The sequence below is a fragment of the Megalobrama amblycephala genome, linkage group LG8 (assembly GCF_018812025.1).
Source record: "Megalobrama amblycephala isolate DHTTF-2021 linkage group LG8, ASM1881202v1, whole genome shotgun sequence".
Classification (NCBI taxonomy): Eukaryota; Metazoa; Chordata; class Actinopteri; order Cypriniformes; family Xenocyprididae; genus Megalobrama; species Megalobrama amblycephala.
Genome location: NC_063051.1, coordinates 11,059,198 through 11,072,885, shown reverse-complemented (window position 1 = coordinate 11,072,885; position 13,688 = coordinate 11,059,198). Strand labels below are relative to the sequence as shown.

At 34.9% G+C, this 13,688-nt stretch overlaps 1 protein-coding gene across 3 annotated transcripts in view; it reads right to left on the bottom strand.

The window, feature by feature from the left end:
- The window catches only part of LOC125273656 (gamma-aminobutyric acid receptor subunit gamma-3), a 154,826-nt gene that overhangs the window by 8,858 nt on the left and 132,280 nt on the right, over positions 1 to 13,688 (bottom strand). For 2 of the 3 annotated variants that reach the window (XM_048199226.1, XM_048199228.1), the window contains exons 7-9: positions 6,645 to 6,782; positions 4,366 to 4,518; positions 644 to 694 (exon numbers count right to left, since the gene is read on the bottom strand). In XM_048199226.1, coding sequence (XP_048055183.1) covers positions 644 to 694; positions 4,366 to 4,518; positions 6,645 to 6,782 — 342 coding nt within the window. The remainder of the gene's footprint in view (positions 1 to 643; positions 695 to 4,365; positions 4,519 to 6,644; positions 6,783 to 13,688) is intronic. The other variant, XM_048199227.1, reaches the window with a different exon arrangement.

Below are 13,688 nucleotides of genomic sequence, written 5' to 3'. Positions count from 1 at the left end.
CTCACCACCCTATATTTGACCCCTCACAATTTTTCTGGGTTCTGTCTTGGTCACATCCTTTTCTAACCTGACATTTCCACGGCTGTGAGTCCAAGCTCTTTCTCTCTCCCACATTTTATCTCGGCTGCCTTTCTCTCTGGACTTCATCGATCAACCGGACGCCTGTAAAGCAAATCTCTACTTTTTCTCCTGCTCCCTTTCTTTCCACTGAAGGTATAATGACTTCTTTTGTCAGACAGATTAATTGCATTCATCCTTTTTCTTCTCAGAGTATGTTGCCAGTTTATTTCTTTTCTTCCAAACATAGATTGTGCAGGGCCTTTTCTTCAAGTTTTCTTAGCAGTTAGCTATAGGATCAGTGTAGACACCCAATTTATGTCAATCTATGACACTTTTTTTATGACTGTCACTGATCCTGCTTGTTAACTTGAGAATACTCAGTGGGAACACCATCTCAGGCCACACTTATCTGTTGTGTGCTTAGAGTTAATCCAACAATACAGCCTAAGAGTGGCAAGCTAATCAAGTTATATCATGAGATATATGGGGATACATGTAAAAAAAAATAATAATATCAAGGTCTAATTATTTGATAAATAAAAATAAAATAAAATAAAAATTAAAAATGAAAAAAGCAAGTTACCTTGACAAAAGTGACATTTACCAGGACAGGACATGGACTTAAAGCAGGAAACTATAAAGAAATGAGTAAAGCAAACATAAACAGAAAAAGCACTGTAATGAAACAAGAATAAATGTGAACAAACAGACACACTGAAAGAAAACACATAGATTTTCTTCTTATGAAAACATTTTTTTGTAATGAAACTGTCTTTCATTCTCATATGTCAACTTGAATTTCGTACACACAACCCGTATTCCGTACACACAATGTACTGATAATTCAGGAAATTCACTATAGCATTAAAGTGCCCCTAATACACTTTTCTTTTTCAGATTACCTTTCATGTAATGTGTAATATAGCTGTTTATGAATGTAAAAGACACACAAAGTTCAGATCAAAGTTCATGATAAATAGAGTTATAAGCCAATTGTCTACCATCGGGCCAAACAGTTCTAAGAACACTGAGGCACGGTTCCAGTTATATTTCCACTTGAGCTTTGTTCGCCACGGCAAGAATACGAACCATTCTCGGCCCAGAATTCTCAGCACGTTTGGCTAACTGTGCTGAACCATGCTGGTACAATGTGTGAAGTGACGTTGCCACTCAGGATTGGTCACTTGACCGATTATCGACGCTAATATTTAGCATTTTTATGGTTATCGGTATTGGTCATTTTCAAAACCGGTTTGCCGATAAAATAATTTAATTTTAAAATGCGCTATTTGGCTCCCACCTCTGTTGTAACTCACTACTCTGTGGCCTAGAGCAATGTCCACCCACTGCCCATCTGATTTGTTGGGAGTCACGAGTCCAGCCAATCAGTGCAGAAGGCTGAAGGCACTGAAAGTTTTGCACTCACACTCTCACAGAGCCCTTGTTATTCTTAATTTTGACATTCATTTAGATTTTTACACCAGACTTACAGTCAAACCAAAAATTATTCAGACATTTTTTATATTTTTGATAGCACACTATAGTTCATTTATGTAAGTGAGGATAGCAAAATAAATTAAACTGTGACATATTATAAAGAAAAATTCTTCATGCAGTGGACTACCAGTAAAACTGATAAAAATTTGGACACTTTGACCCGACCATGTTTTGCTTAAGTGTTATCTGACATAATTAAGATTAATTTTTTTTCTGACACAGTTTAACTCTGAGATCTACGGAAGAGGATTAGGGCCAAGCAATAATAAAAAAATAAAACCATCTCGAGATTAAAGTTGTTAGAAGTTGTTAAAGTTGTTTCGAGAAAAAACTCGTTAAATTTCGAGAAAAAAGTCAAGATAAAATGTTGAGAATAAACTCGTTAAATTACGAGAAAAAAAGTCATTAAATTACGAGAACAAATTCATTAAATTATGAAAAAAAATTGTTAAATTTCGAGAAAAAAGTCGAGATAACATGTTGAGAATAAAGTCATTAAATTAACGAATTTATTCTCGTAATTTAACGAATTTGTTCTCGTAATTTAACAACTTTTTTCTCGTAATTTAATGACTTTATTCTCAACATTTTATCTCGAATCTTTTCTCGAAATTTAACGAGTTTGTTCTCATAATTTAACGACTTTTTTCTCGTAAATTAATGGCTTTATTCTCAACATTTTATCTAGATTTTTTTCTCGAAATTTAATGAGTTTGTTCTCGAAATTTAACGAGTTTATTCTCAACATTTTATCTCGACCTTTTTCTCGAAATTTAACGAGTTTTTTCTCGCAATTTAATGAGTTTATTCTCGAAATTTAACAACTTTAATCTCGAGATGGTTTTATTTTTTTATTATTGCTTGGCCCTAATCCTCTTCCGTAGAGATCTTGTCATATTTTATTGCCATTTTTTAAACTATAGTGAATAAACTGTATTAATGAATGAAATGTTCAAGGTGTCTGAATACATTTTGCTTTGACTTTTTTCTCGTAATTGAATGACTTTATTCTCAACATTTTATCTCGAATTTTTTCTCGAAATTTAACGAGTTTGTTCTCATAATTTAATGACTTTTTTCTCGTAAATTAATGACTTTATTCTCAACATTTTATCTCAAATTTTTTCTTGAAATTTAACGAGTTTGTTCTCATAATTTAACGACTTTTTTCTCGTAAATTAATGGCTTTATTCTCAACATTTTATCTAGATTTTTTTCTCGAAATTTAACGAATTTGTTCTCATAATTTAACGACTTTTTTCTCGTAAATTAATGGCTTTATTCTCAACATTTTATCTAGATTTTTTTCTCGAAATTTAACGAGTTTTTTCTCGTAATTTAATGAGTTTATTCTCAACATTTTATCTCGACCTTTTTCTCGAAATTTAACGAGTTTTTTCTCATAATTTAACGAGTTTATTCTCAACATTTTATCTCGACTTTTTTCTTGAAATTTAACGAGTTTTTTCTTGTAATTTAATGAGTTTATTCTCAACTTTTAATCTCGACCTTTTTCTCGAAATTTAACGAGTTTATTCTCGAAATTTAACAACTTTAATCTCGAGATGGTTTTATTTTTTTATTATTGCTTGGCCCTAATCCTCTTCCGTAGAGATCTTGTCATATTTTATTGCCATTTTTTAAACTATAGTGAATAAACTGTATTAATGAATGAAATGTTCAAGGTGTCTGAATACATTTTGATTTGACTGTAAATACCGGTTCTTATCAGTCTACTTGATGTGTAATAATCTGTATTGGCATCGGCCCTGAAAAACACATATCAGTCGACCCCTAACCTGGCTACCAGTTTCTCTGTAGCTGGCCAAGCATGTTATTTGAATAAAGTTAATAATAAAATTAAAAGAAATTGAATCATCCTCCATAACGTGGTCACTATTAATACTATCTCATACCGTCTGTTAACTCTTGTGTTACTAAAGCAATGGCTGACACATTTGGATTACATTCCTAAGAGCTCCGTTATCAGTGCAAAATGTAACCATATCTGTACCAGCTGGGCCGGATCGGCACAGAATGGAACAATTAAGCATGAAAATGGTTTGGCACAACGGTAGAAAAACTGCTATTGTCTCCCAAAAGACAGAACCAATTCTGAACTGCCTAAAATGTGTCGTTCGTAAATCCAGTCTTACTACCTGACAAACTTACATAGGTTTGTGACAAATTTGCATAATGCCAGCCTATGGTCTTCATTGGCTGCCCGTGAACAACGTCTACTTCGACCCGCCCTCAAACACTGTAGTTGTACCTGAGGCCTGGAAGATTGTGGTTCGTGTTCTTCATGTTGTCATGTCGAGGAGACTCTGTTTTCTGTGCTGCAAAAGCACATCCACTTTGCATGCACTTCTAAAGGATGCCATTGTTACGGTTCGTATTTTTTCCAACACGCTGTAAGCAGTAGACCAATCACAATAGACTGGGCCAATCCAAGGAGGCGTTTAAAGAGACTGAGTCCTTGATCGAACCATTTGAGACACTGTGAGAAAAGAGGTGATGCTTGCTGCAATGTATATTATCAGAAAATTAAAGTGTTTATACTGACCATGGATGCATGTAAACCTATTGTAGGAGACCTCCAAAGCAAAACTAGGAACCTTTAAAATAGTATAATAGGGGCACTTTAAATCACTCCCAAAACTTTGCAGTGTGTGCATGGCCAAAGTAATTTCAAAGTTACTTTAACACTGCCTTTTTCTTTTCTTTTTTTTTTTAAAGAAACACAAACATCAAGTCACACATGAATGAATCACACAAGGACCAGTTGTCTGTATTTACTGCATGTACCTAGTGCTGTTCTGGCTGGAGTTGCATCTTTTTTGATCCAAAAGGACACCCAAGAGAGAACCACAGTAAGTATGCAGGGGATATAGGTCTGAATTGTGAAGTATCCCATTCTTCTGCTTAGGTCAAAATATACAGTCATCACCACATAGTCACCTAGAAAGAGAAAAATACATTGCCAATGAAACATCTCTAGAAAGAAGAAACCAATGGTGTCTCAAATACATTGATGTACTTCAATGACTTAACTTTATTCATACATGCATTGACAAAGCAAGTCTAACACTTCTGAAATGTGAAGGTCATATTGCCTTTATATTTTCTTTGAAAAGCCCTCCTGCCAGTTTTCATTTTTGTATTTTTTTTAGAGACTGACCAACCTTGAAAATATCTTAGCTCGGATTTAATTGCAATGTTTCTCCTTTCTTTATTGACATGGTTATATCTATATTTCAAGGCTATTTTTAAGTGAAATTTGAAATGGTACAAATAGAAAAATCTAGGTGTAAAGCTAATATGCAAAAACTCTCAATTATGGAGATCCTTGAGCTATGCTAATATACACTATAGATACTCATTTAAACCTCACAGGCCTAATCTGAAGTTTTCAAATGTCTGAAAAGCATCTTGTTTCTCTCATGTTACACTGATATTGTGACTTTTTTTCAGTCATTATTACTGTTTTGTCTGGAGGCCTAAACAAACCTTTTCACTTTCCATTGTAGCCTACAGAAGTGTCAAGTTTTTTTTTCATCATCCATACAATGATAAACAGTTTCTATTCATTTTCACAGGCTGAGAGTAAACTGTGTGGAATTACTAGGTCTTTTGATCTTTTTTCACATATTGCAAATCATTTTGTTTTAACAGTCAAAATGATTTGCAATATTTGGAAAAAGATCAAAAGACCTAGTACAGTCTAATAGTTTTTTTTTTTTTTTTTTACATTCATGCTGCAGTTCTTATATATTCGCCTCTTGTATTGATAATTTGAAAAACGATGGCAACGCTACTGTACTGTATGCAGTTTTCATTTGTTAATATAATCAGTATTACCTCAAAGCAAAGTTTGGTGCAACCTTTATCTCTCTCTGAAAATATGAAACATTACTTTATATTTTGATTTAATATAACTTCAATGTAAAATCAATTTGCACCAAAAATGCCATTCTGCATCATTCTTGTATAACAGATTTGGTATATGAATATGATAATGAAGATATAAAATTTCTAGTTCAGTCCACTGACCATGTTCACACTAAGATTTACTAGGCCCTGAGAAAATGTCATCCAATAGTGCACGTACAGAAGTGCTTTAACTGAAGTGACATTTCAACTGCTTACAATCTTTGGACCCAGAGATTTCAATCTTAATGGGGGTCTATTAAGATACTGCAGGCGGTACACATACTAAATATAAAACATTATATCTATATATTTATTGTCAAGCAAAACAACCTCATATATCATCTTTGGTTGATCTAGTCACTTCTATAGAGCGTAAAACCAACATTAAACAAATGCAAATGTCTGTCAACCAGAAAATACAATGGTGTGATGAATCCAGGACAATAAAAAAGATGTAAAGGTAGCTGCTTGAGAAAATAGGTCAACACTAGTTTAGCATAATTCAATAATGTAAATTAAAGGGAGATATTATTCTAAGCATTTTTAATCATACTACATTGGATGGGAATACCTGGGTTAGAAACAGTTGCTTTGAACCAAACTTCTAGCGCTATAACTTACATTATGATATTTACATCACCGTTCAAAAGTATGGGGTCAGCATTTTAAAAAAAAAGAAATGAATACTTATAACTACTTATAATCCTTAGTTATGCATTAAATTAAAAAAGTGACAGACTTTTACAATGTTACAAAAGTTTTCTATTTTTAATAAATGCTGTTAATTGAACTTTCTATTAATCAAAGAATCATGAAGAAAAATACAATAATGTCAATAATAAAAATGTTAATAGTAGTGATAATAATAAAGAATGTTTCTGAAGTAATGCTGATGAAAATTCAGCTTCACCATCAATAATACTTTAAAATATATTCAAACAGATAACAGTTATTTTAAATTGTAATAATATTTCAAAGTATTACAGTTTTTTATTTATTTTTAGCAAATAAATTCACAGTATTTTTATTTTTTAAAAAAATCCACTTTTGAACACTAGTGTATATCAGCCTTCTAAAAAATTCTATTTATCAATAGCCAATAAATAATCATAACCATACTCTCATTAGATCCAAACAATATAGTAGAAAATGACCTGCTGTTGTCTTAATTATATCTGTGGTGTTCCTCAGGCCCATGAAGTCGAACTGGTAAAGTCTCCATGACTTCTGATCAGCCGCCTGCACCGAGTTCTTCCTCCACTTGTAAATCATTTCATCTCGTGGGTATCCATCTGTAATTACATAGAGCATAAGCTATTGACCCCTAGCGCCCCCTTCACTTGTGATGGATGCCTGAGTGCAGCCCAGTGCCAGGCATCGAACTGGAGCATTTGTCTCTAGCCCAGAGCATGCTAATAAAACGCACATCACAGGCACAGGGAAGACAATGGCAGAGAGAGAGAACAAGTAAATGAGAAGTTTGGTTCGATTATACACAGCATCCATCTTGATGCTGACACCTAACCTTGAGATCTATGTCTCTCGCGTACAACCTGTGGCCCAGAAAAGAGATTTGAAACAGCCTCTCTTGAGGCTCAGGAGCTTTAATCTTAAAAATGATCACCGTTGCTGCTCTTGCATTGATTATCCATGTCTCTTAAAGGTGCCATTGAACGTTTTTTTTACAAGATGTAATATAAGTCTAAGGTGTCCCCTGAATGTGTCTGTGAAGTTTCAGCTCAAAATACCCCATAGATTTTTTTTAAATATTTTTTTTAACTGCCTATTTTGGGGCATAATTAGAAATGCGCCGATTCAGGCTGCTGCCCCTTTAATTGCTCGCGTCAGTTATTCATGTCAGTTATTATCGCTCCATCTGCCATTTTTCTCTATTGTCCTTGCTTGCTTACCTAGTCTGATGATTCGGCTGTGCACATCCAGACGTTAATGGCTGCCCTTGTGTAATGCCTCGATCATGGGCTGGCATATGCAAATTTTGGGGGCGTACACCCCGACTGTTATGTAACAGTCGGTGTTATGTTGAGATTCGCCTGTTCTTCGGAGGTCTTTTAAACAAATGAGATTTATATAAGAAGGAGGAAACAATGGAGTTTGAGACTCACTGTATGTTATTTCCATGTACTGAACTCTTGTTATTCAACTACGCCGAGGTAAATTCAATTTTTAATTCGATGGCACCTTTAAGCATTGCTAAGTGTATGATAATTCATGCTCTTTTTTAAATTTTTGCCTTAAAGGGATAGTTCACCCAGAAATGAAAATTATGTCATCATTTACTTACTTTCACAAAAAGAGAATTTTTAAAGACTGATTTCAATGTTATTAAACAACAAGATGCATGTGTCTTCTGGATCCATACAATATTTTGCCACTCTTCCATACAATAGCCATACTTCTGAAATAAACAGATCAATATTTAAATCCTTATTCAATGAAAAGCTTGATAAGTGTCTCTACTTGGCTAGTTCATGAGAGAAGTGATGTCGGATTGATTTGGATCTTTTCAATGAATCAGTTGATACAGTTCTTAATTATTTGTTAATGACTCAGTACCTGTTCATTGTAATTGCATGGCAAAGAGAGACCAGAACCATTCTTTAAGTTGTTGCAACCCCTTCAGCCGTGACTTATTCACGATACAGCATTAGCCTTGATTACCTTATTGCTTTTATAAAATGGTTACCACACAATACAAATATTAAAGAAAAAAGTAAAAAATAATGCATCCATCCATAAAAAAAAAATAGTAATCCATATGACTCCAGGGGGTTAATAAAGGCCCTCTAATGTGAAGCGATGTGTTTTTGTAATAAAATATATATATATTTAAAACCATAAATTCAAATAACTAGCTTCCGGTGGACGACTATACGCAGAATGCGCAAGTTGACTTGCGCCAAATGAGTAATCCTCTGACGCGATATATGATGCAGGATGTAGGAGTATTGTAAACTTAGGCATCTCTCGTGGTTCAAACAAATAGGGCTGTGCAACAGATTTAAGCTTCTCTTCTCTTCTATTGAAATCGTTTTAGACTTATAATCCATGACCGGTGATTTGTTTTGCTCTATCCTCTGCGCCTCTGCGTTTGTCATTACGTTGTGCGTCAGATACTCTTCTTCCGCAAATCGACTTGCGCATTCTGCGTATGGTCGTCCGCCAGAAGCTAGTTATTTGAATTTATAAAGTTTTAAATATGGATATTTTTCTTACAAAAACACATGGCTTCACTTAAGAAGGCCTTTATTAACCTCTGGAGTTGTATGGATTACTATGGATTTTTATGGATGGATGCATTATTTTTTACTTCAAAACCCCATTCACAACCATCATAAACCTTGGAGGACTGAGGATATTTTTAAATATATCACTGATTGTGTTTGTCTGAAAGAAGATAATCATATACACCTAGGGCAATGGTCGGCAATAGGCGGCCCGCTTTCCAAACTGGCCCGCCAGCAATAATATCTGGCCTGCGCCCGCAGCCAGATTATTTTTTATAGCTGCCGGTTCTGAAATAGATTTTTGTCTCGTGGTGCCGTCTAATATTATCACCGTGTCTACACCAGACACAACTTTTTTCATGGCACAAGCTAAAAGCTGTCTACACTGAACGCAACAAACCAACAGTTGCAAAGCACTTGGACTAGTCAGAAACAGAGCAGGGAATCTGTTCACTGTCGGGAATGTGTTGACTCACTGATTAAAATCACTGATTAAAATGGGTTCTATTATGTTTTTACGTGTCGCATAGTGCCGCTCGCGTCTGTTGTGGACACGGTGTTATATTCTTTGAAAACACCGACAACTTCATTGCAGATAAGACACACCGGCTTTGCAGGCTTTGCATTCACAAAACTATTTTCGCTGTCAACTTTCCTCTTTAGACTCTTTGATAGTGCCATTTTCTCTCACCAGCTAGCTTAAATGTTAACTTCACATACCTCCAAGCAGACAAACAATTAAAAAAAAAAAATTCAGTTTAGTACGTGAGAATGCCAAGGAATAATTCTGAGTGTAAAAGTAGGCAGTGTCAAATAATTATTACAATAAGTTAGGCTCCATTGTGTAACAAGCAAATTAAAATGATACTAATAATACATTTATTATTCACAATATGGAAAGAGGAAATAAAACAAAGTTTGTTAAGAGCATGACTCAAACATGTCATTAATAGGCTTATTCAAGTCCTCTTTTATTTTTTGAGGTATTTTTATCCATTCTGCATCTCCCATATGTGTGTTTTAGCAAGGCGGTCTGTGTTGCAAGTTGGTGAATGAAGATACTTGCCAGGTTACATGTCACTACTCTGCTTTATTAATTTATCCAGTGTAAAACCTGGGCACCACCACACAAATGTGGCTTTTTGTTAATGACTGTCCTACTGCAGGATTTAACACAGAGTAACAGCTCAATACCAGTTACAAAAGACACTGTAACAGTCTGTCACAGGCAATTCTAGTAGCATTTTTCATCAGTTAAATTATCCTTTGACTATGTTCTGGCCCACCATCTAGTGGCAAATTTTTTTTTTTTTTGGCCCGATGCCAAACTTAATTACCCCTGACCTAGGGTGTCTTGAGGGTGAGTAAATCATTGGATAATTTTAATTTTTGGGTGACCTATCCCTTTAAAGGGTTAGTTCACCCAAAAATGAAAATTATGTCATTAATGACTCACCCTCATGTCGTTCCAAACCCGTAAGACCTCCGTTCATCTTCGGAACACAGTTTAAGATATTTTAGATTTATTCCGAGAGCTTTCTGTCCCTCCACTGAAAATGTATGTACGGTATACTGTCCATGTCCAGAAAGGTAATAAAAACATCATCAAAGTAGTCCATGTGACATCAGTGGGTTAGTTAGAATTTTTTGAAGCATCGAAAATACATTTTGGTCCAAAAATAACAAAAACTATGACTTTATTCAGCATTGTCTTCTCTTCCGGGTCTGTTGTCAATCCGCGTTCACGACTCCGCAGTGACGCTGCTCTTAGTTCTTCGTCCGTGTATTCAGGTTCAAATAAATATGGCTGAGCAAAAAAATGCAAGTCTTCCTCTGTGTCGAAATCATTTGACATGTTTGTGAAGGTTGTTTTGTTTACAGCGTTGCGTCTCACTCAGACTGTAAACGAAGCTCGGGCGCACCAGATAACACATCAGCAGCGTCTTACGTCAGCAGCGTCACTGAGGAGTCGTGAACCCGGATTGACAACAGACCCGGAAGAGAAGACAATGCTGAATAAAGTCATAGTTTTTGTTATTTTTGGACCAAAATGTATTTTCGATGCTTCAACAAATTCTAACTAACCCACTGATGTCACATGGACTACTTTGAAGATGTTTTTATTACCTTTCTGGACATGGACAGTATACCAGCACAGGAACACAGGAACATTGGGTGAACTAACCCTTTAAGGTAAGTAAATAATGACAGAATTTTCACTGTCATTTCAAGCAGCAAGGGTGCTGGTGTTCAAGCCATTTATGTTCCATGATGCCTAAAGAGTTTTTGTTATTTCTTACAGAGCATTCTTTGATAACTGAGTGGATGCACTTCACCCAGACAGCATGATTAGACTTTCAAACAAATATATATTAATTCTGTTGAACACACAATGACCTGTGCTGTTAAATGGTAATCAAGACTAATAGCCATCTGAGGTAATTGTCATTCTCTTAACAGATTAAGCACACTAAATATGAAAAAATATTGCTAATTTTGTTTTTTGATTAATTGAATTTCATTAAAACCTCCTTGGTCTGTGCTGCAGAGGGCATTCAAGTAGCAATGAAGACGGTTGATGACATTTTTTACTAGTGAATAATAATCAGTATGATGTTGCTTAAGCATATAATGGGTCTTAAAGGTATAGTTTACTAAAAACTGAACTGTACTGAATGCATATGCAGAATTAATGTATTAAATCCTGAATTGAATATGCAATGACAAAACAAATCTAAAGACAAATCACTAGAACTATTCAAAAGAAGTGTTTTGTACTTACACTGTGCAATACTACTACTGTGTATTTTGGGGAGAATACTTGGTGTTAATTTAGCCATAGCCAGTGTGTCATAAACACCTGCTGGACATGCATTAAATTCACAATCCCGTTAATTGGCACTATCAAGAGCAGTAGTAGAGATATATATAGGGTTAAAGGAAAGGGGGGGAAACAAAACACTTTATTAATTGGCACTGAAATAAGCTGAAAAATCTTCATCCTCACTCTGAGTAAATCCCGTTGTGCCATCCCTGTGAACTTTGAGAAATAATTAGTAGTGTATTGTATAGAGTTTACAACTTCTTGGCTCAATCAGCCATAAAGAGGTTGCAAAGGATCAGCAAAATAGTTTCAATTAAAATTCTGTGTACACAATAGTAAAATAGATGCTGCCTCCAGATGATTTTCGGGGGTACCAGGGGGCCAGAGCTGAAACTGTATTCTCATTGTTTGAGTGTATGAATATAATAAATAAAGATATATTTTTTAAAAAGATATTTTTATTGGTATTATTGCTGGTAGAATAGTGAATGGTAGTAGTTTATAACAAAACTAAACACTCAAAACCTCTTTTTGAGTATAACGGTCCAAATGAATGCTCAACAAGCGCCAAAAGCAAAATAAAAATTGGCTTCGGCAAGTAAATAAAATTTAGCTAATGGTAATTTGGATGGACTTGATTAGAAACTAACTGCTAAATAAGTGCATAGTTGAAACAGCGATAACAATAGTCTGACCCTTGTTGTTTTAATCATGTGAGTGAATCAAATTAAAGACATTCACTACTGTGCAAAAGCCAGCAGGAAACATTATTTTTGATTTTTAGATGTTGCTTAACAGTATATACTTGGCCTCTGTTAAACTCTAAATGCCTTTTTGTCACTCAAAGCAAAACAATAAAAACACCTACAGCTGTTTTCCTTTCAATCATATTGTTGAACTGTTTGTCTCTCAGACATTATAATAGCCATCTGTGTCCACCTTGATGCTACAGTGATCTCTTTATGTTTCTTTTGATAATTATCCATGGTCAGTGTAAAAGATACATTCCTGCTCCATTTCATCACAACAGCCGCCCTGCCACCCTCTGTCTCTGTCTCCCCCATATGCATTGTCCTTGGTTCATTACTGTATAACCCTTAGGTCATGATGGGCTAAAAGGTACAAGCAAATTCCACTTAATCAGAGGAAAAAATAGCCATCGCCATGGGAACCAGAACACTATTCATTGGCTTCAGTGGGTGAAGAAAGGAGTGCTGATGAATCACAGCATGCAAGAGCTTCCTGTGATGGTGGAAACTTCAGGCAGCGGGAGGAAGACTATGAGATTTAAACCTAATAGGGTGTGTGGAGAATGCCTTGCTAGCACAACAAATAACTTTGTAATTTCATCATTCATCAACAAAGGAGCTATTGATTTGTGGAAGACTAAATGCGGGTCATACATTCCAGTTTAAACATTCTGCCTCTGTCCGCCAAAGTGGCTGAGAATGTCATGGTCATGTGGGCAAAAAAAGATTTATGGCTCATCTTATGACCTGCAGCAATACCATAAAATATGGAAAGAATAAACAGATTGATCTTAGTTTACCATTCACTCATTTTACACACATGTGCACGCACACACAAAAAACTGCACTGTCAGAGCTAAAATGAATTATTTCCAAAATAATGGACAAAAACAACTGACATTGATATACACTATCTCTCAAAAGTTTGGAATTTTTAAGATTTAAAAAAAAAAAAAAAAAAAAAAAATTTTTTAAAGAAGTCTTTCGTGCTCACCAAGGTTGCATTTATTTGCTCAAAAATACAGTAAAAACATTTGTGTAATATTGTGAAATTGTCTTCAGTGTCACATGTTCCTACAGAATTTATTCTAATATGCTGAAGAAACCATCTTACCGTGATTTTTTTATGAATCAAATGTTTAAATATATATATCATATATTTAATATATATATATATATATATATATATTTAGAAAATGACTCTTCTTTTTGCTAGACAAGACCCTTATTCCTCAGCTAGGATCATGTAGAGCCCTTTGAAGCTGCATTGAAACTGCAATTTGGACCTTCAACACGTTGGTAACTGTTGAAGTCCACTATATGGAGAAAAATCCTGGAATGTTTTCCTCAAAAACCTCAAAAACCAAATTTCTTTTTGAC